Below are 24075 nucleotides of genomic sequence, written 5' to 3'. Positions count from 1 at the left end.
GCCTGATTATCAAACACCTGAGGCTGATGATGATGACTGGCTGAGTGGAGTTACTGACTGGATATAAGGCTGCCGACGCCCTTCTGCCCTGCGGGTGATTTCTCTGTGGGTTCCTTGGAGACCAGTCTGAATTCCTGCTCCTCTAAAGCTAAGTTTGCTGCTCGGCTTTTTGCATTTTTGCTTTGACTTTGTTTTGCTTTGTTTTTCTGGATTTCTGCCATTCCCTGCTGGGGTGTGCTGAATTCCTTTAGCTCTGTCTTCTGAAAATACCTGAGTGCTGATTTAGTTTTTGAAGCCTAGCTGCTTCAGGGTCTTTTTCATATCAGCTTGTTGGCTTATGTCTTTGATAGGGTTTTTGGGTTTTTGCAGATTGCAGACAGCAGCCTTCCTGTCCTTTCCTATCTAGGTAGTTTTGGGCCCCGGCTTTGCTCAGTCTATCTTTCTGTCTGTGTTAGTGTTTTCATCTTGCTTCACCGTCATTATATGTTGGGGGCTGCCTATTGCTTTGGGGTCTGCTCTGGGGCAGTTTAGATTTCCCCTTTCTTTCTTTAGGCCTATTTATTTCTCCGGCTGTGATCGAGGGGTCTAGGGCATCGTAGGAACCCCCCACGGCTACTGCTAGTTGTGTTGATAGGTTCAGGGGTCTGCAATCTGATAGTTGCCAACTTCTCTGGTTTTCTGGACTTGGCTTGTATTTCTCTTTTTGCCCCTACGGTGACTCATTCATAACAGAATCACCCGCCATACCGTAGATCCTAGGGTACTCAATAGCAGGAAGGAATTGTAAAAAAAAAAAAGTGTGTATATTTTTTCCTCTATATCTCTGAGGCCGTAGGGGGAATTTTTTTTTCTCTCAATGGAGATAAAGCAATTGTCTGATTGTGTGGAGCAGCTCGCTGCGGAAGTGCGGGGAATTTCCGCCTACCTTGCTCATTCACATGCTGCTGAACCAAAGATTCCTACACCTGATGTATTTTTTGGGGATCGGTCTAAATTTTTGAATTTCAAAAATAATTGTAAATTATTCTTTGCCTTGAAGCCTAACTCGTCAGGGAGCTCCGCGCAGCAGGTTAAAATTGTCATCTCTTTGCTGCGTGGCGATCCCCAGGATTGGGCGTTTTCTTTGAAACCAGATGATCCTATTCTGACTAATGTGAACGCATTTTTTCAGGCCTTGGGGTTGTTCTATGACGAACCTAATGCCATTGATCAGGCTGAAAAGACCCTGCTGGCATTGAGCCAGGGTCGTGATTCTGCAGAATTGTACTGTCAAAAATTCCGAAAGTGGGCAGTACTTACTACCTGGAATGATAATGCCTTGGCTGCTCTCTTTCGGAAGGGGTTGTCAGAAGCCGTAAAAGATACTATGGTGGGATTTCCTGTTCCCTCTGGTCTTGACGATTCTATGTCATTAGCCATTCAGGTTGATCGGCGTTTGCGCGAACGCAAAGCTGCACGAGAGGTGTTGCCACCTGTTGAACAAATATCTGAACCTATGCAATGTGATAGTTTTTTCCAGAGAGCAGTGTCAGGAGTTCAGAAGGCGTAATAAGTTGTGTTTTTTCTGTGGAGATGCCTCGCATATTATTTCTGTCTGTCCTAAACGAGAGAAACGCTTTGCACACACGTTTTCTCTTGGGGGTGTTCAACCTAAGTTTCTTCTGGCTATTACTCTGATCTGCTCCCTGTCCACATTTTCCACCAAGGCTTTTGTGGATTCGGGAGCAGCCCTAAACCTAATGGACTTGGATTTTGCTTAACGTTGTGGATTTCCGATGACACCTCTGCAGACGCCTATCCCTTTGAGGGGGATTGATGCTACTCCTTTGGCTAAAAATAAACCTCAGTTTTGGACCCAGGTGGTAATGTGGGTCGCCCCAGACCATCAAGAAAATTGCAGATTTTTGGTGTTGCATAATCTGCATGATACTATTGTTCTGGGGTTTCCCTGGTTACAAATTCATAATCCAGTTTTGGATTGGAAATCTGTGTCTGTGGTGAGTTGGGGTTGTCGGTGTGCCTTTAGTGAGGCTCCGGTGTTTTCCACCTCTCCTCAGTCGCATGATGTTCCTGATTATTTGGCGGACTTTTATGATGTATTTAGTGAGAATGAGTCTGCGTCTCTGCCTCCTCATAGGAGTTATGACTGTGCTATTGAACTGAGCCCGGGGTGTAAATTTCCCAAGGGTCGGCTCTTCAATTTATCTGTACCCGAACACGAGGCTATGCGATCCTATATTAAGGAGGCGTTGGAGAAGGGTCATATCAGACCATCCTCGTCACCCTTATGTGCCGGTTTTTTTTTTTTTGTAGCCAAAAAGGATGGATCATTAAGACCTTGTATTGATTATCGTGCCCTCAACAAAATTACTGTTAAATATCAGTATCCGTTACCCCTGATTTCTGATCTATTCTCCAGAGTTAAAGGTGCTTGCTGGTTTACCAAGCTTGACCTCAGGGGGGCGTATAATCTTATTCGCATTAAGCATGGGGATGAATGGAAGACGGCGTTTAATACTCCGGAGGGACATTTTGAGTACCTGGTGATGCCTTTTGGGCTCACTAATGCCCCTTCTGTCTTCCAGTGCTTCATGAACGATATTTTCCGAGATTTTGTCGATAAATTTTTGATTATCTATCTGGATGATATTTTGATCTTCTCCAAGGATTGGGATTCTCATGTGGAACATATTCGGACTGTGTTCCGGATCTTGAGGGAGAATTCCCTGTATGTCAAAGGATCTAAATGCCTTTTTGGAGTACAGAGGATTTCTTTTTTGGGATTTATTTTGTCCCCGTCAACTATTGAAATGGACCCGGCCAAGGTACAGGCCATTTACGATTGGGTTCAGCCCACTTCTTCGAAGGCCCTCCAGAAGTTTTTGGGTTTTGCTAATTTTTATCGGAAATTTATAGCAAAATTTTCTAGTATTGCCAAGCCATTGACTGATTTGACTAAGAAGGGTGCTGATGTGTTAAATTGGTCTCTGGAGGCTGTTTCTTCCTTTCAGGAGCTGAAGCGAAGATTCACCTCCGCCCCGGTTTTGCGGCAACCTGATGTCTCACTTCCATTCCAGGTAGAGGTGGATGCTTCTGAGATTGGTGCAGGAGCTGTTTTGTCCCAAAAGGATCCTGTAACATCTAAAATGAATCCCTGTGCTTTCTTTTCCCGAAAGTTCTCTCCATCTGAACGTAACTATGATGTGGGGAATAGGGAACTGTTGGCCATGAAATGGGCATTTGAGGAGTGGAGACATTGGTTGGAGGGAGCTAAGCATCAAGTCGTGGTCCTCACTGACCACAAGAATTTGATTTACCTAGAGTCGGCTAAGCGCTTGAACCCTAGACAGGCTAGGTGGGCCTTGTTTTTTACACGTTTTGATTTTGTGGTTTCTTTTCTTCCAGGAACGAAGAATGTCAAGGCAGACGCCCTCTCTAGGAGCTTCTTTGCTGATTCTCCTGTGGTGACCAAGCCTGCTACCATCTTAGGCGAAGGGGTAGTTCTTTCTGCCATCTCGCCCGATTTGAGACGTGCTCTGGAAGAGTTCCAGGAGGACAAACCTGAGCGTTGTCCCAGTGGAAAGTTGTATGTTCCTGACCAGTGGAAGAAGAGAGTGATGTCTGAAGTTCATTGCTCTGCTTTGGCTGGTCATCCGGGTATTTTTGGTACTAGAGATCTGGTGAGTCGGTTTTTTTGGTGGCCCTCCTTGTCTCGTGATGTCAGGAATTTTGTGCAGTCCTGTGGGACGTGCTCCCGGTCTAAATCGTGTTCTCGCCCTAGTGGGTTGTTGATGCCTTTGCCTGTCCCAAAAAAGGCCATGGACCCATATTTCAATGGATTTCATCTCTGATATGCCTGTCTCTCAGAGGATGACTGTTATTTGGGTGATTTGTGATAGGTTCTCTAAGATGGTTCATCTTGTACCACTCCCTAAGTTGCTGTCTTCCTCTGAGTTGGTGCCCCTGTTTTTACAACAGGTGGTTCGTTTGCACGGGATTACTGAGAACATTGTATCTGACAGAGGAGTCCAGTTTGTGTCTAGATTTTGGAGAACTTTCTGTTCCAGGCTGGGAATTCAGTTGTCCTCTGCTTTTCACCCTCAGACCAATGGGCAGACAGAGAGAACAAACCAGACCTTGGAGTCATATTTGAGATGTTGTATTTGTGCTGATCAGGATGATTGGGTATCATTTTTGCCCTTGGCCGAATTTGTTTTAAATAATAGAGCTAGTTCTGCCACTTTGATGTCACCTTTTTTTTGTAACTTTGGGTTTCATCCTCGATTTTCTTCAGGGCAGGTGGAGCCCTCTGCCTGCCCAGGTGTTGACACTGTGGTGGAGAGAATGCACCAGATCTGGGACCAAGTGGTGGATAAGTTATCTCTCTCCCAGGAAAAGGCCCAGCGGTTTTCCAACCGACATAGGACCATTGGTCCTCAGTTTAAGGTTGGTGATATGGTGTGGTTATCATCAAAAAATATTGCTATGAAGGTGGCTTCTCCTAAGTTTAAGCCTAGATTTATTGGACCTTACAAGATTGTGGAGATTATTAATCCGGTCTCTTTTCGTTTGGCTCTTCCTGTCACATTTAAAATCCATAATGTGTTCCATAAATCTTTGTTGAAGAGGTTTGTTGAACCTGTTGTTCCGGGGGTGGCACCTCCAGACCCTGTATTGGTTGAAGGTAACATGGAATATGAGGTAGAGAAAGTACTGGATTCCCATCTGGCTAGACAGAGACTCCAGTATTTGGTTAAGTGGAAGGGTTATGGTCAGGAGGATAATTCCTGGGTCTCTGCCTCTGATATTCATGCCAAAAGATTGGTGCGTGCCTTTCATCGGGCTCACCCTGATCGCCCTGGTGGCGTGGTTGAGGGTTCGGTGACCCCTCCTCAAGGGGGAGGTACTGTTGTGAGTTCATTTTCCCCTTCACTACTGAGGCCCGAGGAACTCCCTCTTCTGGTAAAGAAAGGTAGTGAGCCTGATTATCAAACACCTGAGGCTGATGATGATGACTGGCTGAGTGGAGTTACTGACTGGATATAAGGCTGCCGACGCCCTTCTGCCCTGCGGGTGATTTCTCTGTGGGTTCCTTGGAGACCAGTCTGAATTCCTGCTCCTCTAAAGCTAAGTTTGCTGCTCGGCTTTTTGCATTTTTGCTTTGACTTTGTTTTGCTTTGTTTTTCTGGATTTCTGCCATTCCCTGCTGGGGTGTGCTGAATTCCTTTAGCTCTGTCTTCTGAAAATACCTGAGTGCTGATTTAGTTTTTGAAGCCTAGCTGCTTCAGGGTCTTTTTCATATCAGCTTGTTGGCTTATGTCTTTGATAGGGTTTTTGCAGATTGCAGACAGCAGCCTTCCTGTCCTTTCCTATCTAGGTAGTTTTGGGCCCCGGCTTTGCTCAGTCTATCTTTCTGTCTGTGTTAGTGTTTTCATCTTGCTTCACCGTCATTATATGTTGGGGGCTGCCTATTGCTTTGGGGTCTGCTCTGGGGCAGTTTAGATTTCCCCTTTCTTTCTTTAGGCCTATTTATTTCTCCGGCTGTGATCGAGGGGTCTAGGGCATCGTAGGAACCCCCCACGGCTACTGCTAGTTGTGTTGATAGGTTCAGGGGTCTGCAATCTGATAGTTGCCAACTTCTCTGGTTTTCTGGACTTAGCTTGTATTTCTGTTTTTGCCTCCTACGGTGACTCATTCATAACAGAAGCCCTTCAGTGTGTTACCATCTCCATGATCTGATGGTAAGTGACGATACTGATAACGGGGGAAAAGCTGCAGCCGTCGTGCCAGCCGTGGTTTCGGGTACGACAGACGAGCGTCCGCAGTGGCCCGGGATGTCCTGCTACCGTCGTCCCCCTGCTGCCCTGAGTGTGTATATACACTGCTCAAAAAAATAAAGGGAACACTTAAACAGCAGAATATAACTCCAAGTAAATCAAACTTGTGTGAAATCAAACTGCCCACTTAGGAAGCAACACTGATTGACAATCAATGTCACATGCTGTTATGCAAATGGAATAGACAACAGATGGAAATTATTGGCAATTATCAAGACACCCTCAATAAAGGAGTGGGGACCACAGACCACATCTCAGCACAAATGTTTTCTGGCTGATGTTTTGGTCACTTATGAATGCTGGCTGCGTTTTCACACTTGTGGTAGCATGAGACAGACTCAACACAAGTGGATCAGGTAGTGCAGCTCATCCAGGATGGCACATCAATGTGAGCTGTGGAAAGAAAGTTTGCTGTGTCTGTCAGCGTAGTGTCCAGAGGCTGGAGGCGCTACCAGGAGATAGGCCAGTATACCAGGAGACGTGGAGGGGGCCGTAGGAGGGAAAGAACCCAGCAGCAGGACCGTTACCTCCACCTTTGTGCAAGGAGGAACAGGAGGAGCACTGCCAGAGCATTGCAAAAATGACCTCCAGCAGGCCACAACCGACTCCATGAGGATGGTCTGAGTCCTGACGTCCACAGATGGGGGTTGTCAGATAGGTCCTACATGTGGTGACTATATCGAATGGTTACAGGAACATGACACAGAGACGACAAGGCAAAGGTGTAAGATAGGTCTTACATGTGGTGACTATATCGAATGGTTACTGTGACGATTGTGGGACTCCTGGCGTGAACCCGCAGGACCGTGACGACGAACCTCCCTCGGGTGAGCTGGGCTGGTGGACCACCCCCTATACAGGGAGCGTTAGGGGCAGGCCCAGGGGAGACTATCGCTGTGGAAGCTGATACCCAGGGACAGGAAGAAGGAAACACAAGTGGGAGACATGACGGCAACCGGCGACCACAGGGGAGACTGCTGCAGGTCCGGAAGGAAGAGACTGAGGAGGAACATGCAGGAGGGACTGGCGAAACTGGAGGAGACAGGCACAGGCTGGGACAGACTGGCACTAGAAAAGAACACAGGAAGGTCATTAGGGGCTTATCTACAGCATTCTATAATTCTGTAGATAAGCCCCCCGATGTATCCAGAAAGATAAGAAAAAAGAGTTAGATTATACTCACCCCGGCGTCCGGTCCGATGGGTGTCGCGTCCGGTGCCTCCCATCTTCATACGATGCTGTCTTCTTCCCGTTCTGTCATGGCTCCGGCGTAGGCGCACTGCTCTGCCCTGTTGAGGGCGGAGCAGAGTCCTGCAGTGCGCAGGCGCCCGGGAGAGGTCTGGCGCCTGCACACTGCAGTATTCTGCTCCGCCCTCAACAGGGCAGAGCAGTGCGCCTGCGCTGGAGCCACAACGGGCAGGAATGAAGAGGATGGCATCGCTGCAGGATGGGAGGACCGGACGCTGGGGTGAGTATAATCTTAATTCTTTTTTCTTCTCTTTCAGGTTACATCGGGGCTTATCTGCAGCATTACAGAATGCTGTAGATAAGCCCCTGATGGCGGTGCCGGCAGCTGATAGTCAAAAAAAGGGTGACAGATTCCCTTTAAAAGCAGCACGTCTCTTGAGTTCTACATTTGGGGCCATGAGACGGGCACATTGATGTCAAAGTTTCCAGGCCAAGTAAATATGTCTAGGTTGTATCTGACTGAGAAAACCATAAATGTCATGTAAACTTGTAATTGAGAACTATTCCGGTGTCCTTTTCAAGCATGCAGAAATGTCTATGACACGAGGGTTCATCCCTGGTGATGGGGTCTCGTCTAGCAGCCACAGGTCTCTGCTCTTGTCTGTGTTTTTGGGCAAGTAATGATGTGACATGGCCGATCATCTCCATGCAGAACAAAGAAAATGGTTTGGTATAGATGGATAAACCAAGAGCTGGGGCAGAAGTAATTGAGAATTTTAGGGGCTAGGATGCAGATTGTGTCCATGGCCTGGAAGATGACCCCAGACCTAGCAAGGTTCCGAGTCGTGTAATGTTTTGGGGGTAACTGAAGCTTAAGTATTGTGACCTTCCTTTTCTCTGTGAGATGTTTGGTGCCTTGTGGCCGGCAGTGTCTAGAGAAGACTACCTTCTGCTGAGGCCGTACATCCGTGTTCTGCTAGGAAACAGAAAGGGAGCTAGATGACACCTGACATGAGATTTGATTATGAAAGCAATGAGCCATCCAGAACATACATTGGTAAAACCAAGGACACTGCAGCGCATATATTGTCGGTGAATTTTGGGCACCTTGTGACGAGCGTCAGCTTACGCTGAGTCGTTTTTCTTGAATGAGTGGACCCTCTGGACCGTGGCACCCACCCACCTAGGGCGAGCTGACCTAGTGAGGGACCACCCCCTATACAGGGAGTGTCAGGGGCAAGACCAAGGGGGTGAGCCACCACGGCTGCTGGACCAGACGGCCGGTTCAGGAAGCAAGACAAGGCATTAGCTCAAGTAAACTTCATTCAGGAACACTTCAGGGTACAACAGGTGCAAAGGTGAACACACAAAGAAAACAAAGCAAGATGCGTGCAAGGGCACGCCGAGGTCCAAGGCATGAGGAACTCTTCAAGGTAAAACAGGTGCAAAACGTGAACACACAGAATCCATATAACAAGGTGTGTGCCAGGGCACGCCAAAGTCCATGACAGGGTGCGAGGAATCGGACTCCGGAAGGCTGGCAAGGGCTAACAGGGTCCAGGCATCAGAGTGTAGACATCTGGCTCCAGACCTCCGACAGTAGTCAGCTGGCTTCAGGAATCCGGCAAACAAATTAGGAGACAAAAAAAAACAGGGTGCGTGCAAGCAGACACGCCAGGAGACACAGAACGGAGACCTGGGAATGCCAGGGACGGGTACAAGGACGGAGGCCTGCGTGTGCGAGGGCACGCCAGGGAGGAGCACAAGGACGGTGGCCTGCGCGTGCGAGGGCACGCCAGGGACGGGTTCAATGGCATCGGAATCCGTGGTGCTGGCAGCGACCGACAGGGTCCAGGAATCAGGCTACGGACATCAGCTCCCGGACATCAGGCCGCAGTCATCTAGGTCCGGACCTCTGGCAGCGGTCGGCAGGTTACGGAATCCGGCAGGCAAACTGGTTCAGAGCAGAGCAAAAGGCTTTGTGCAAGAGTAGCACGAAAGGCACAGTTCGAGAACCAGCGTGCGTGCAAAGGAGCACAGAGACCACAGCTGGGGGAACCGGCAGGTGGTACCGACGATGGCATAAGCAGGCGGGCACGACTAGAGGCGGCAACGCTGCGGCCACGCAGCCGGAAACCACTATAGCACTGGACAGCGGGCACGGCTGAGGCACACCAGGCAGGCACGTGCACGGAGCCACAAGGCAGGGCTAGGCAAAGATACAGGACAGAGACGCGTGCAGACAGCACGGCAAAGTGTAGTATGAAGTGCAAGAGCGCACGAAGTAACAGAGACAAGGCATAGAGTAGTAGACAGGACCCTGCGCATGCAAAGAACATGCCAGGGACGGGTTCAAGGCGAGGTCTGCGCGTACCGAGGGGCACGCCAGGGACAGAGCACAGAAGGGAGGCCTGCACGTGTAGGAGACACACCAGGGACAGGGCACAGAACGGAGACCTGCACGTGTAAACAGACATGTCAGGGACAGAGTCTAGCAGCGGAGCGTAGGCCGAAGTCCAGAGCCGGGCCAAGGGAGAACCTTGGGACTAGACAGGGTACAGAGCGGAGCCTGCACGTGTAAGAGACACGCCAGGGACAGGGTACAGAACGGAGGCCTGCATGTGTAGACAGACACGTCAGGGACAGGGACACGAAGCAGCAAAGCAAGGCAAGATAGGAAACCAGACACGGAAAGACAGACAGAAACACAGACAGGAACAGAGCAAAGAAGGACTACAAGACCAAGCAGAGCAGAGACAAACATGGCACGAGGGACAAACATCAGATGAGACAAGAGACGGAATACAAGCACGGAGCGTGTGCAGAGACGCACGACAGAGCAGAGTGCAAGGGCACAGAATAGAGGGAGCAACCCCACAGACCAAGCAGCCATGCAGAGAAGCAACACAATACTCAGGCCCTGAGCATAGGAAGGGGCGGTGTAATATAGGGCTTTAGCACCTCCACTTCCGGGTCAGGACCAGGGGAGAGCTTCCAGTTCATATCCTCTAGGATCACAGAGCGCGGTCACATGATCAGGATTCCAGGCATGCAGGGATGATTGCAGAACCAGGCAGTGCAGGATCCTAGGAAAGGACACATGATCAGGGTTTCAGTTCAGACATGCAGGGACGATTGCAGAACTGGACAGTGCAGGATCCTAGGAAAGGTCTCATGATCAAGGTTTCAGACATGCAGAAATGATTGCAGAACCACACAGTGCAGGATCCTAGGAATGGTCACATGATCAGGGCTTCAGACATGCAGAGACGAATGCAGAATCAGCCTATGCTGGAACATAGGAAGGACACATGATCAGGGATTCTAGACATGATGAGACGATCACAGAAGGCAGAGCAGAAACGCAGGCATCCTACAGCTCAACAGTCATGAGGTGAGTGTGCACACTGCTCTAGGGAACATGCACGATAGCAGACACGAGATGCGCGTGCACACCGCTCCAGGGGTTCTTGAGGCAAAACAGACATGGCGGACATGACACACCTTGTGTTTGCACCGTCCATGTATACTGTTTTTGGCAATGGATAACAGCATAAAAATACCATCAGTCTGGGCGAGGGGCACGGAAAAAAGATATACGCTATATCAATCACCGTGGAATACGAAGAATTAATTCTTTGGTGATTTCTTAAGGAAGAATAATATTTGCATGTATTATGGACTTGACTGCGTCGTGTCCATTAAGAAATGTGAAGTTATGACTCCAGATAGAGGCAAATCAATTAGAAGATACGGAATGCCGGCCAGTGATTGGATGCCATCGTCCTGGGGTGGAAGGGATAATTCCTGCCATCTGTAGAGTGAGCGATGGCTGCTTCACTCCCCCCCGTTCTGTGGTAAGGCATCACACTCAGAGTCTTACAAGCCTGAACCGGCTCCCTGCAGCTAATTGCTCCCGGCGCGCGTCATTCGCAGTTCCCAATGAGTGTATATTAAGAATGTCTCTCGGACAATATTTTGTCTGTCCATCGCATCTGCAAACGGGCAAAATATTTCATCTCATCTTTCTCCTGAGTTATATCATTTAAGTTTCTGAATTGTTCCCTCTGCTTTGTCAGGGGCCATCACTACCACAGTGTTCCCTTGAGGCCACTTCTGGGTATACTCCGCCCCATACCCAATAACTATGGTCCGGTTTCCTGCTTTATAATAGGTGCAGTCACGTCTTTCTCTTCTGCATCTACCAGTTCCTCAAGGTGCTGCCAGGTACGCGTATATCTGACCTGGATCTGTCTGAAGGATGGGACCGTGTTCTTGGGGTGAGGAAACAGTTTGAGCTAACTTCACAGGAACTCTCAGTCATCGTCGCCCTTTGAGGAGCAGATGTTTGAGGCGTCTTTACCAGACATCAGACGGACCTTCTATCATCGGTGATTTCTCAGAACTTTGGATATTGCAGATAGAAATATTTACATTTTAAGATTTATTTTCTGCTAGCCAGGAAAGTGCTTGTATATTTGCCACTTGCCCGTGGAGGTTTTTAGTCCTCGTTTGGCCTCTGTGAGGAGGACGCAGTCATGTGTGGTCCCCTCAGACATCTGAAGAGGCTGATCGTCACTCACTGGGCACTATATACATAAAAATATGGGTTCCTTTATTTGGGGCTCGAGCCTTTTTGGCCTCCTTTTGTACTTAGTGGTAGCTTGGATCATAGGAGGACACAAATAGTTTTTTCCCCATATTTCATGTTTTTGGACAGCGGAGGCTAACATCCGTGCACTTCCAGGTTGGTAAATCCACGTTCTGCAGGATTAGGAAATTGAAAGAACTGGGAGCGCAGGTGGTCTTCTCTTCCATCCTCCCAGTGGATGGCCATGGAACAAGGAGGTGGAATAAGATTCTGCAAGTGAACAACTGGCTACGTCGATGGTGCCGTCAGCAAGGATTTGGATTTCTGGATCAAGGAGTGAATTACCTATACAATGGACTACTTGCTAGAGATGGGGTGCACCTTACGAAGACTGGAAAACATGTATTTGGAAGTCGCCTTGCTACACTTGTAAGGAGAGCTTTAACCTAGAATAATATGGGAAGGGAAGCAAAAGGCCAGAAAAAGCCATACACCTGACAAATGCTATTGAGAACTCTGCTATTAGAAGTGGAAAGGAAGAACAAAGACAAAATAATCTAAATAATAAAAATATTGGAGAAAGAGAAACCAATCACAAACTAAAATGTTTCTATACTAATGCACAAAGCATGGGCAACAAACAAGGAGAGCTGGAACTACTAACGCAGGAAAAGAAATATGGTCATTGGAATCACTGAAACTTGGTGGGACAATACACATGGTTGGAATACAAGGCTAGAAGGATACAACTTATCTGCAAGAAACAGACTTGATAAACGAAGAGGAGGTGTCGCATTGTATGTTAGAAACACGTATATCTGCACAGAGATCCAAGCTTCAGAGACTGGGAGTTCTGTGGAGACTGGGTAAGAATACAAGGAGATAACAATGGAAAGGACACCATTGTAGGCATTTACTACAGGCCACCTGTGCAAGGTGAAGATATCGATGAACTCTTTATGCATCAATTGGCCAAGTTTTCAAAAAATATGACATAGTTGTCATGGGAGATTTCAACTATCCAGACATTTGTTAGGAATCTCTCTCAGGCAAAACTAACAGGTCAAGGAAATTCTTATCTTTCGCGGACAACTTTATCTTCCAAAAGGTAGGGGAGAAAACAAGGGGATCTACTACCTTGGATCTAATCCTTAACAGGGAGGAAATGTTTGAGGAGGTAAGAGTGGCTGGGACCCTAGGAGGTAGCGACCATGCTATTTTAGAATTCTGGATAACTAGAGGAGGAAGACTTGTGAAGGCTCAGACGTCAAGGTTAGATTTCAGAATAGCAGATTTTAAAGGACTCAGAAAGAGAATCGGAGGGATCCAACGGATGGATATTCTTAAGGACAAAAATGTCCAGGAAGGATGGGAAATTTTGAAAAATGAGATTCTCAAAGCACAATTGTTAACAATTTCAAAAAGAGGGAATAGGAAGCATTTAAAGCGAACCTGTCACCTGTTTTGGCCGCTATAAGATGCGGTCACTGCCTTTCAGGGCTTATCTACAGTATTCTATTGTGCTGTAGATAAACCCCCGATCCGACCTGAAAGATAAGAAAAATAAGTTTTATTATACTCACCCGGGGGGCGGTCCGGTCCGATGGGTGTCGCAGGTCCAGGTCCGGCACCTCCCATTATCTTGTCGATGTTGCCCTCCTGCTTGATTCATCACTCCCTTGCATCGCGCTCCTGTGCAGGCATACTTCTCTGACCTGTTGAGGGCAGAGCAAAGTACTGCAGTGCGCAGGTGCTGGGGGTCAGAGAGGCCCAGCGCCTGCACACTGCAGTACTTTGCACTTAACAGGGCAGATAAGCACACCTGCGCAGGAGCGCGATACCGAGAGTGATGAAGAAGCAGGAGGGCGGCATTGCAAGAAGATGGGAGGACACGGACCTGCGACACCCATCGGACTGGACTGTCGCTCCCAGGTGAGTATAATAAAACTTATTTTTGTTCACTTGCAGGTCGGATCGGGGGCTTATCTACAGCATTATAGAATGCTGTAGATAAGGCCTGAAAGGCAGTGGCCGCATCTTATAGTGGCCAAAAAAAGGTGAAAGGTTACCTTTAAGGAAACCAGAATGGGTGAACACATAACTTAAACACATGCTAAAAAGGAAGAAAGAAATGTTTATCAAATAGAAAGAGGGAGGCATATCTAAAGAAGAATATAATGCTGTCTGAAGAACCTGCAGGGCACAAATCAAATTATCTAAAGCGGACAATGAATTAAGGCTTGCAAGAGACATCAAAAGCAATAAAAAAGGATTTTGGGGATATGTCAAAAGAAAAGTCAAAGATGCTATAGGATTTTTACTGAATGAAAATGATGAAATGGTAAGACAGGATGTTGAGAAGGCCGAACTTTTAAATTCCTATTTTGCATCTGTTTTCTCTCAGAAAGGAAAAGTAACATCAACTGATCTTCACTGTCATATTAAATGAATAAAAGAAGCCATGCTATCTATAAACAGAAAGATAGTGAGGAAATACTTAGCTAACATAAATGAATTAAAGTCTCCAGGTCCAGATATATTACACCCCAGAGTACTGAAGGAGATTGCAGAAGAAATTTTTGAACCACTCTCCATAATCTTTGAAAATTCTTGGAGATCAGAAGTCCCAGAAGACTGGGGAAGAGCAAATGTTCCTATCTTCAAAAAGGAGAAGGTGGACCCGTGGAACTATAGGCCGATGAGTCTGACTTCTATACAAGGAAAGCTCTTTGACCAAATTATTAAACAACATGTATGTAAGTACCTGGATAAGAATAAAGTGATTAACCAGAGTCTTCATGGGTTTGTAACTATTAAGTCATGTCAGACTAACTTAGTTTCATTCTATGATTTAATCACTGACTGGGTGGATCAGGGAAATGCTGTAAATCCAGTATATCTTGACTTCAGCCAAAAAAAATTGACAAAGTATCTCACACAATCCTTATTGAAAAAATGACTAAGTATGGAATGGACAAGGCAACTGTTAGATGGATTCACAACTGGCTTAGTGATCGGACCCAAAGAGTTGTCGTAAATGGCTGCACATCCTGTTGGAAGAATGTCTCAAGTGGGGAACCACATGGCTCTGTTCTGGGCCCTGTATTGTTCAACATCTTTATCAATGATTTAGATGAAGGAATTCAGGGTACACTGATTAAATTTGCTGATGACACAAAGTTAGGGATAGCTAATACTAGAGAAGAGAGAGAGGATTCAAAAAAGAAAAACTGGAACAGTGGGCAGCAACTAACAGAATGGTTTTTAACGGAAAAATGCAACATACTACATCTGGGCAATAAAAATAAAAAAAGCATATACAGAATGGGAGGAATAGGGCTAAGCAACAGCACATGTGAAAAAAACTTGGGTATACGAATAGATCACAGACTGAACATGAGTCAACAGTGTGATGCAGCAGCAAATGCAATTCTAGGATGTAATAACAGAAGCATACAGTCTAGATCACGTGAAGTTGTCATTGCCCTCTACTCCTCTTTGGTCAGACCTCAACTGGAATACTGTGTCCAGTTTTAGGCACATTTTAAAAAAGACATCAACAAACTGGAGCAAGTTACACTGGGGCCAGAACAGAGCCTTGTGGTATCCCACTTGTAACACTGAGGCCAGGACAAAGCCTTGTGGTCCCCACTTAAAACAATCTTCTAATTGAATGTGCAGCCATTTATTACCACTCTTTGAGTCCGATCACTGAGCCAGTTATGAATCCACCTAACCGTAGCCTTGTCAGTCACATACTTGGTCATTTTTTTCAATAAGGATGGTATGAGATACTTTATCAAATGCTTTACTGAAGTCGAGATATATTTACCGCATTTCCCTAATCCACCCAGTCAGTGTATCCATCACTGAAGAAAATTAGATTAGTCTGGCATGACTGGTTTGCTACAAACCCATGCTGACTCTAGTTAATTACTGTATTCTTATCCAAGTACTTACATGCTGTTTAGTAATTTGTTCACAGATCTTTCCTGGTATATAAGTAAGGCTCACTGGCCTGTAATTTGCCGACTCCATCTTCTTTCCTTTTTTTGAAGATCGAGACATTTGCCCTTCTCCAATCTTCTGGGACTTCTCCTGTTTTCCAGGATTTTTCAAAGATTCTGGTTAGTGGCTCTGCAATTTCCTCTGTTAATTTTTTCTGTTCCCTAGGATATAATCCATCTGGACCAGGAGATAGTTAGGTCCATATATATTTGGACAGAGACAACATTTTTCTAATTTTGGTTTCAACAATGAGTTTTAAACAAAACAATTCAGATTCTGTTGAAGTTCAGACTTTCAGCTTTCATTTGAGGGTATCCACATTATCATTGGATGAAGGGTTTAGGAGTTTCAGCTCCTTAACATGTGCCATCCTGTTTTTAAAGGAACCAAAAGTAATTGGACAGATTAAATTATTGTAAATAAAATGTTTATTTCTAGTACTTGGTTGAAAACCCTTTGTTGGCAATGACTGCCTGAAGTCTTGAACTCATGGACATCACCAGACGCTGTGTTTCCTCCTTTTTGATGCTCTGCCAGGCCTTCACTGCGGTGGTTTTCAGTTGCTGTTTGTTTGTGGGCCTTTCTGTCTGAAGTTTAGTCTTTAACAAGTGACATGCTCAATTGGGTTGAGCTCAGGAGACTGACTTGGCCATTCAAGAATATTCCACTTCTTTGCTTTAATAAACTCCTGGGTTGCTTTTGCTTTATGTTTTGGGTCATTGTCCATCTGTAGTATGAAACGACGACCAATCAGTTTGGCCGCATTTGGCTGGATCTGAGCACACAGTATGGCTCTGAATACCTCAGAATTCATTCGGCTGCTTCTGTCCTGTCACATCATCAATAAACACTAGTGACCCAGTGCCACTGGCAGCCATGCATGCCCAAGCCATCACGCTGCCTCCGCCGTGTTTTACAGATGATGTGGTATGATTTGGATTATGAGCTGTACCACGCCTTCACCATACTTTTCTCTTTCCATCATTCTGGTAGAGGTTGATCTTGGATTCATCTGTCCAAAGAATGTTCTTCCAGAACTGTGCTGGCTTTTTTAGATGTTTTTTAGCAAAGTCCAGTCTAGCCTTTTTATTCTTGATGCTTATGAGTGGCTTGCACATGCAGTGAACCCTCTGTACTTACTTTCATGCAGTCTTCTCTTTATGGTAGATTTGGATATTGCTACGCCTACCTCCTGGAGAGTGGTCACTTGGTTGGCTGTTGTGAAGGGGTTTCTCTTCACCATGGAGACTATTCTGCGATCATCCACCACTGTTGTCTTCCGTGGTCGCCCAGGTCTTTTTGCATTGATGAGTTCACCAGTGCTTTCTTCCTTTCTCAGGATGTACCAAACCGTAGATTTTGCCCCTCCTAATGTTGGAGCAATTTCTCGGATGGGTTTTTTTTGTTTTTGCAGCTTAAGGATGGCTTGTTTCACCTGCATGGAGAGCTCCTTTGACCGCTGGTTTCCTTCACAGCAAAACCTTCCAAATGCAAGAACCACACCTCAGATCAACTCCAGGCCTTTTATCTGCTTAATTGAGAATGACATAACGAGGGGATTGCCCACACCTGTCCATGAAATAGCCTTGGAGTCAATTGTCCAATTACTTTTGGTCCCTTTAAAAACACGGTGGCCCATGTTAAGGAGCTGAAACTCCTAAACCCTTCATCCAATGTTAATGTGGATACCCTCAAACGAAAGCTGAAAGTCTGAACTTCAACTGCAGCTGAATTGTTTTGTTTAAAATTCATTGTGGTAATGTCTAGAACCAAAATTAGAAAAATGTTGTCTCTGTCCAAATATCTATGGACCTAACTGTATAAATTCATGTGAATTAGCGAAGTGTTCCCTCACCATCTTTCGGTTTATGGATAGAACCACAAACAGGTTGAGGCAGTGGAACTGCAGCTTCAACCCCTTTTGTCTCTCACAGCATGAGAAGCACAAACACAGGGACTGCAACTCTCACAGCACAGCGTTACTGACTGACATCCTGCAGGTGTGAAAAAGTGAAATATGACTGACAGTTCTCATAACTTTTTTTTTTTTTTACTAATAAACCATCATTCAATTGCCAAATTACTTAAAACTTTATTGAAAAAAAGTTCAACAGACAAATCTGACAACAATAAACCGGATATAAATGCGATTGTAAGTAACGGAGATAAACTCTGTTCCCTTAACTCTAAATAAACAAAAAAGACAATAATAATTCTAAAAACTGCTGGAAAACGGCTGGAAACAACTGTCAGGAGACAAAGTGGGTGAAGCCTGATGTGGCATAAAGACATCCACTCCAAAATCTGCACGATCAGCCAGGACACACGTCATGTTCTCCAACATGGTGGTTAGTAAATGTTCACACAGAAACTGCACACCGGAATTGTCACGTCCTACAAGGATTTCTTTAATGGCTGTATGAGAACACCACACACTGGAGAGCTGCACGTGCCACAGTCCTGGGGGCTATGGCCGTTGAGCGAACCATGGATCTGAGGGCTATGGCCGCTGAACGAACCATGAACCTGAGGGCTATGGCCGCTGAACAAACCATGGACCTGAGGGCTATGGCCACTGAACGAACCATGGACCGGAGGGCTATGGACGCTGAACGAACCATGGACCTGAGGACTATGGCCGTTGAACGAACCATGGACCTGAGGGCTATGGCTGCTGTTCGAACCATGGACCTGAGGGTATGACTGCTTTACGAACCATGGACCTGAGGGCTGTGGCCACTGAATGAACCATGGATCTGAGGGCTATGGCCGCTGAACGAACCATGGACCTGAGGGCTATGGCCGCTGAATGAACCATGGACCTGAGGGCTATGGCCACTGACCGAACCTTGGACTTGAGGGCTATGGCTGCTCTTCGAACCATGGACCTGAGGGCTGTGACCACTGAATGAACCATGGATCTGAGGGCTATGGCCGCTGAACGAACCATGGACCGGAGGGCTATGGCCGCTGAAGGAACCATGAACCTGAGGGCTATGGCTGCTGAACGAACCATGGACCTGAGGGCTATGGCCGCTGAACGAACCATGGACCTGAGGACTATGGCCGTTGAATGAACCATGGACCTGAGGGCTATGGCTGCTGAACGAACCATGGACCTGAGGGCTATGGCTGCTGTTCGAACCATGGACCTGAGGGTATGACTGCTTTACGAACCATGGACCTGAGGGCTGTGGCCACTGAATGAACCATGGACCTGAGGGCTATGGCTGCTGAACGAACCAAGGATCTGTGGGCTATGACTGCTGAATGAACCATGGACCTGAGGGCTATGCCTACCATCTAAACCATAACCTATGGCCACTGCTCGTGTTACAGTCCCGAGGGCTATGACTGACCAACAATGGAGTGAGGTGCAGCTCAGATTTGGCCAGCCCATGCACAGGTTCCCTAGCAGAGAAGAGAGGCAGTTATTGGAGAGAAGGAAGTACAAACAATGGCAGGAGCCTCCTGTCCTGAGGTGAAACATAAGGGAGCACAGTACATGGGGTGTTGTGCTGCTGGCTCTTCCTGGCGTGGTGGCTTTCTTCAGAAAGACTCTATAGGTCACTGCATCTTCTGCGCTGCCTCCTCGCGCTTCCTTCTTTCCTGCAGGAAGCTTCTCAGGTTCACACTGGGAAATAAGACCGGTGGCTCCTGTGACGTGGCCAGTCCGGCTTCCTGCAGCCACGGCATCTTCAGACAGTCCGAGGCAGATGGCCGACCCCTGGAGAAGACAAAACAGAAGAAAACCATGATTTTACTGTGAGTACTGATGTAACTGGGGAGCGATGATGGAGTACAGGGAGGAAACGTGTGACACTGAGTGATACCACAGTGGATCGCCCTCTAAGCAGCACAATAATAGTGTTACAGTCAGGCCCCGCAAAGAAGAGGTCACCAACCACAACGCGACACATCCACTGGCGGACATTGCAGCTGAAATATCTCCTGCCTTTTCTAATGCACAGACGCATAGACGTGATCCTGATGGAGCTGTGAGCACTGCAGTTTCCACTCAGTGATCTGCCTCTGCTCAGCCTCCGCTTATACAAAGAAATCTGTGAATGCCAATAACGGGTTAATCCGAATGGGACCGATGCAGGATGTTTGCTGCCAAGGTGCGTCCTGGCAGGTTGCAGTAGACAAAGCGCCGCCTCCTGACAGGTTGCAGTAGATGTGGCGCGTCCTGGCAGTTCGGAGTAGACGTGGCGGCGCGTCCTGGCAGGTCGAAATATACGTGGTGGAGTGTCCTGGCAGGTATCAGTAGACGTGACTCTTCCTGGTAGCTTGCAGATGTGGTGGCGCGTCATCGCAGGATGCAGTAGACTTGGGGGCACGTCCTGGCAGGTCAAAGTAGACGTGGCGGCGCATCCTGGCAGGTTGCAGTAGATGTGGTGGAGTGTCCTGGCAGGTTGCAGTAGAGGTGGTGGTGCATCCTGGCAGGTTGAAGTAGACGTGGCGGCGCGTCCTGGCAGGTTGCAGTATACGTGGTGGCGCGTCCTGGCAGGATGCAGTCGATGTGGAGGCGCGTCTTGGCAGGATGCAGTAGACGTGGAGGCAAGTCCTGGCAGGTTGTAGTAGACGTAGCGGTGTGTCCTGGCAGGTTGCAGTAGACGTGGCGTGTTCTGGCAGGATGCAGTAGACTTGGAGGCGCGTCCTGGTAGATTGCAGTAGACGTGGCGGCGCGTCCTGGCAGGTTGCAGTGGACGTGGAGGCGCGTCCTAGCAGGTTGCAATAGATGTGGCGGCTTGTCCTGGCATGTTTAGGTAGAAGAGAAGTAACCCTTCATAGTTTGCTCTGAGACCAGGTGGGATGACTTTCCTCCTCGTGGCTCCACAGACGGCCCCTCGCACCTTCCTGGAATTTTGATAAGGATTTCACAATCCAGATTTCTATTCCCGGACACCTGTAGTGTTCACAGCGCCTGACAGAAATGCATATTTCTACTTATTCTACACTGTTCTCCCAGGACATTTCGGGTCCAGAGGAGAGATAAGGCCGGCACATCGGCTTATTCTTGCGTCTTCTGCGACCACCAAAGGACATGTTTCAGCTGCAGATATTGCGATTATCTGCACCTGATAGTGAGGAATAGAACAGGTGCTGTGGTTGTCATCTGCGTCACTGGTGAACCATCTGTATGAGATCGGCCGATCATATGTCCAAGAAGATCTTGCGCGATGAGTCGTCTCTTCTATAGGGAAAGTCTTATCGTTGGTGTCTGCAGCTCCGAGCCGGTGCAAAATCATAGATAGTGACCACTGGCTGCTGATCACATTCACTTCTCAGGTGATTAAAAAGCTGAGAAAAGAGTGATGTCCATCAGGTTGGGAAATATCAAGTGTCCACATCTACGGAGCCTTGAGCCTTCTGTCGGTGAAGAGTCGGAAGGTCCCATGCACATTAGATGGCGGACTGTGATCTAATCAGCCAGTCTAACTACTGCACAGACTTCTCAGCACCGCTCTTTACATTAGGACAAACATGAAGACTCCATTCCACAATATCTAGACTGAAGGTCTTGAACGTCCCCACCTCAGGCCTCTGAGTCTTCAGTAATTGGATGATCAATATCAGATTCAGATTGGATACCATGAGATCCATAATTTCATGACCTCTCTGGACTTCTGTGATGTATAGCTTCACATTCCCATTTTCTTGCTTCTAACAATAGCTGTGCAGATTGTAGTGAGCATCTGTGGAGGACAAGTGCTGGAGTAGATGGCCACAAATGAAAAAAGAGGTCTTCAGAGCAAGCGTTTAACAGCTAATGTCCAAGTATAGCATCACAGATATTCCCCTGAAGCAGCAAATTGTGAAGTCCTTAGTGTGTCGGATCACCGCCTAGAGAGCTAAATTGCAGATGGTGACACAACTGCTGAAACCATCCATCTCCTGTCCATGCCGTCTATGAGGACATGCTTGTGGCAATTATTCAGATGAATTGAGGGTGTTACTGGAGTCTCCACAATATCAATGTCTTGGGGCACTAAACTGTGCCAGGACCTGAACAGATTCATCCTCATATGGTGGAGGTTGGTGAGTCCCTATTATAATGTCCCAGGCCATCTATGAAGACCTGGTCACAGTGCAGGTCTGGCTCCACCAAGAAGGATTAAAGAACAGACCCCTTTCTTCAGCCAGACTTTCCACTCAATGGCTGAATAAATTCAATCTGGAGATGAACGAATCCAACAACCTTACATTTTTTTCTCGCCCTTTGGACAGATCCTCAGGTAATGAATCCTACATGAGAAGTGACCTACTGTCCTAAGGTGTCCTGGGGTGAAATTGGGCTCTGCTTCAGTCCTTGGTCATCCAGTTTCCTGCTCACGGTTGTGATGTACAGGGGTTGGACAAAATAACGGAAACACCTAACGTTTTGGCATCATAATCTTCGAACATGTTATAAACATGCAAACCGTGACATATGGTAATGTTTTGTAGTTGATTATTTGTGTTATGTGATCTGTGTATGTAAATTAACTGTTTGTTTTGCAGAATTGTAAGAACATTGATGAAAACCTGATACCAATGGCAGACCTCTCGGATTTTCAAAGAGGCCAAATTGTTGGTGCTCGTATGGCAGGCGCCAGTGTAACAGAAAGTGCCCGAATGCTTGGCCTGTCAAGAGGTACTGTCTCCAACCAAAGTAATGACTGCGTTTGAAAGAGAAGGAAAAACGTCCGCAGCAAAGCACAGGTCCGGCTGAAAGTCGAAGTTGACTGAGAGAGACCGTCAAACTCTAAAGCGAATTGTGAGAGAGGATTGCAAGACCACGGCTCCGAAAATCACTGCTGAGCTCAATGAACACCTACAGAACCCAGTTTCCACGAAAACTGTTCGTCGGGAGCTGCACAAATCTGGATTCCACGGAAGAGCTGCAATTCGAAAACCGCTGCTCTCAATGACAAAGGTTTCCAAGCGTTTAGAGTGGTGTAGAAACCTCCAGGATTGGTCCCTCGAGCAGTGTAAACATGTGATATTCTCAGACGAATCATCGTTTACCCTATTTCCAACCTCCGGCCGAGTGTACGTTTGGAGACAGCCGAAAGAAGCATTCCATCCAGACTGCCTTCTCCCAGCCGTAAAACATGGCGGAGGTTCTGTGATGATCTGGGGTGCTATTTCGTGGAGATCCGCTGGGCCAATGATATCCCTTCATGGAAGAATTAACAGCCGCGATTATTTAGGCATTTTGGGCGACCAAGTGCATCCTATGGTTCAAGCACTGTTCCTGGAGGGGAACGCCATCTTTCAGGATGATAATGCACCAATTCATACAGCTAGAATCGTTAAAGCATGGCACGAGGAACATTGTAAGGAAGATGAGCATCTCGTCTGGCCCCCACAATCCCCAGATCTCAACACTATCATTTATGGACGATTTTAGAGATTCAAGTTAGACGTCGATTTCCGCCGCCATCGTCGCTCAAAGAACTGGAGGGTGTTTTACCTGAAGAATGGGCTACAATTCCTTTGGAAACAATTCACACCTTGTATGAATGCATACCTCAGAGAATTGAGGCTGTAATCGCCGCAAAAGGTGGACCTACACCATATTAAACTAACTTTTGTGGCTGTTTCCAGGTGTTTCCATTATTTTGTCCAACCCCTGTAGCTGCCACCAGTCATCCCCTTCTTCATTATTACGTCTCCGCCCTGATGTCCGGACTGTGATCCCCGCTCTCAGATCCCTCCTGTTGTCTCGATCAATTTAGCTCAAGACCAAAAAGATTTTGTAGGGAGAAGGAAAAGATGAGGTTCCTCAAAAAGCCCCGAGTTACAGTGGCCAGAGAGGGCAGCCCTCAGGCGCTCGGCATGACGAGATCTATGGGACAAATCTCTGATCCCTTACCATTGTGCTGCTGCTAGGACGAGCCCTTCATGGATATCATCATGTCCAGTGGAGGTGAATGGGGAGGAGAGGGTGAGGCTCATACCAGGGATTGGCCCACAACGTGCTCTGCAGGAAGCGGACGGCTCCTCCCGACAACCCGGCGTAACAGCGACCAAATCTGACCAGTCCTTTCTTTATCTCCGACTCCAGCCCCGGCTCAGAGCAGAAGGGAAGATCCGCACTCAACCTGCAAGAAAGGATCTTGTGTAACCAGACTATTGTCCTTGGTGACCAGCCATGGCAGTAGGAACGCTGTATATGGAGAGCGAATAGATATAGTGTATACACGAAGCATCTCACATCAGACTCCGCACACATGCGTATACAGTCATCATGGCCAAAAGTTTTGAGAATGACACAAATATTATATTTTCACATGATCTGCTGCCCTCTGGTTTTTATGTGTGTTTGTCAGATGTTTTTATCACATACAGAAATATAATTGCAATCATATGAGTAACAGAAGGTTATATTGACAGTTAAAATGAGTTAATGCAGCAAGTCAATATTTGCAGTGTTGACCCTTCTTCTTCAGGACCTCAGCAATT

At 47.1% G+C, this 24075-nt stretch overlaps 2 protein-coding genes across 2 annotated transcripts in view; one reads left to right on the top strand and one right to left on the bottom strand.

Moving 5' to 3' along the window:
- The window catches only part of GUK1 (guanylate kinase 1), an 84030-nt gene extending 60818 nt beyond the window's left edge, over positions 1 to 23212 (top strand). Inside the window, exon 9 of the transcript XR_012227038.1 lies at positions 22129 to 23212. The gene's annotated coding sequence lies outside the window, so the exon portion shown is untranslated. The remainder of the gene's footprint in view (positions 1 to 22128) is intronic.
- OBSCN (obscurin, cytoskeletal calmodulin and titin-interacting RhoGEF) overlaps positions 17697 to 24075 on the bottom strand; it is a 636219-nt gene continuing 629840 nt past the window's right edge. The window contains exons 115-116 of the mRNA XM_073561015.1: positions 23571 to 23714; positions 17697 to 19351 (exon numbers count right to left, since the gene is read on the bottom strand). Of these exons, the coding sequence (XP_073417116.1) occupies positions 19192 to 19351; positions 23571 to 23714 (304 nt within the window). The 3' untranslated portion in view covers positions 17697 to 19191. The remainder of the gene's footprint in view (positions 19352 to 23570; positions 23715 to 24075) is intronic.

This window comes from Dendrobates tinctorius, unplaced genomic scaffold, assembly GCF_039654945.1.
Source record: "Dendrobates tinctorius isolate UK_male_01 unplaced genomic scaffold, ASM3965494v1 ptg000311l, whole genome shotgun sequence".
Taxonomy (NCBI): domain Eukaryota; kingdom Metazoa; phylum Chordata; class Amphibia; order Anura; family Dendrobatidae; genus Dendrobates; species Dendrobates tinctorius.
The sequence above is the reverse complement of the archived record's forward strand: the minus strand, read 5'-3'. Positions and strand labels throughout refer to the sequence as shown.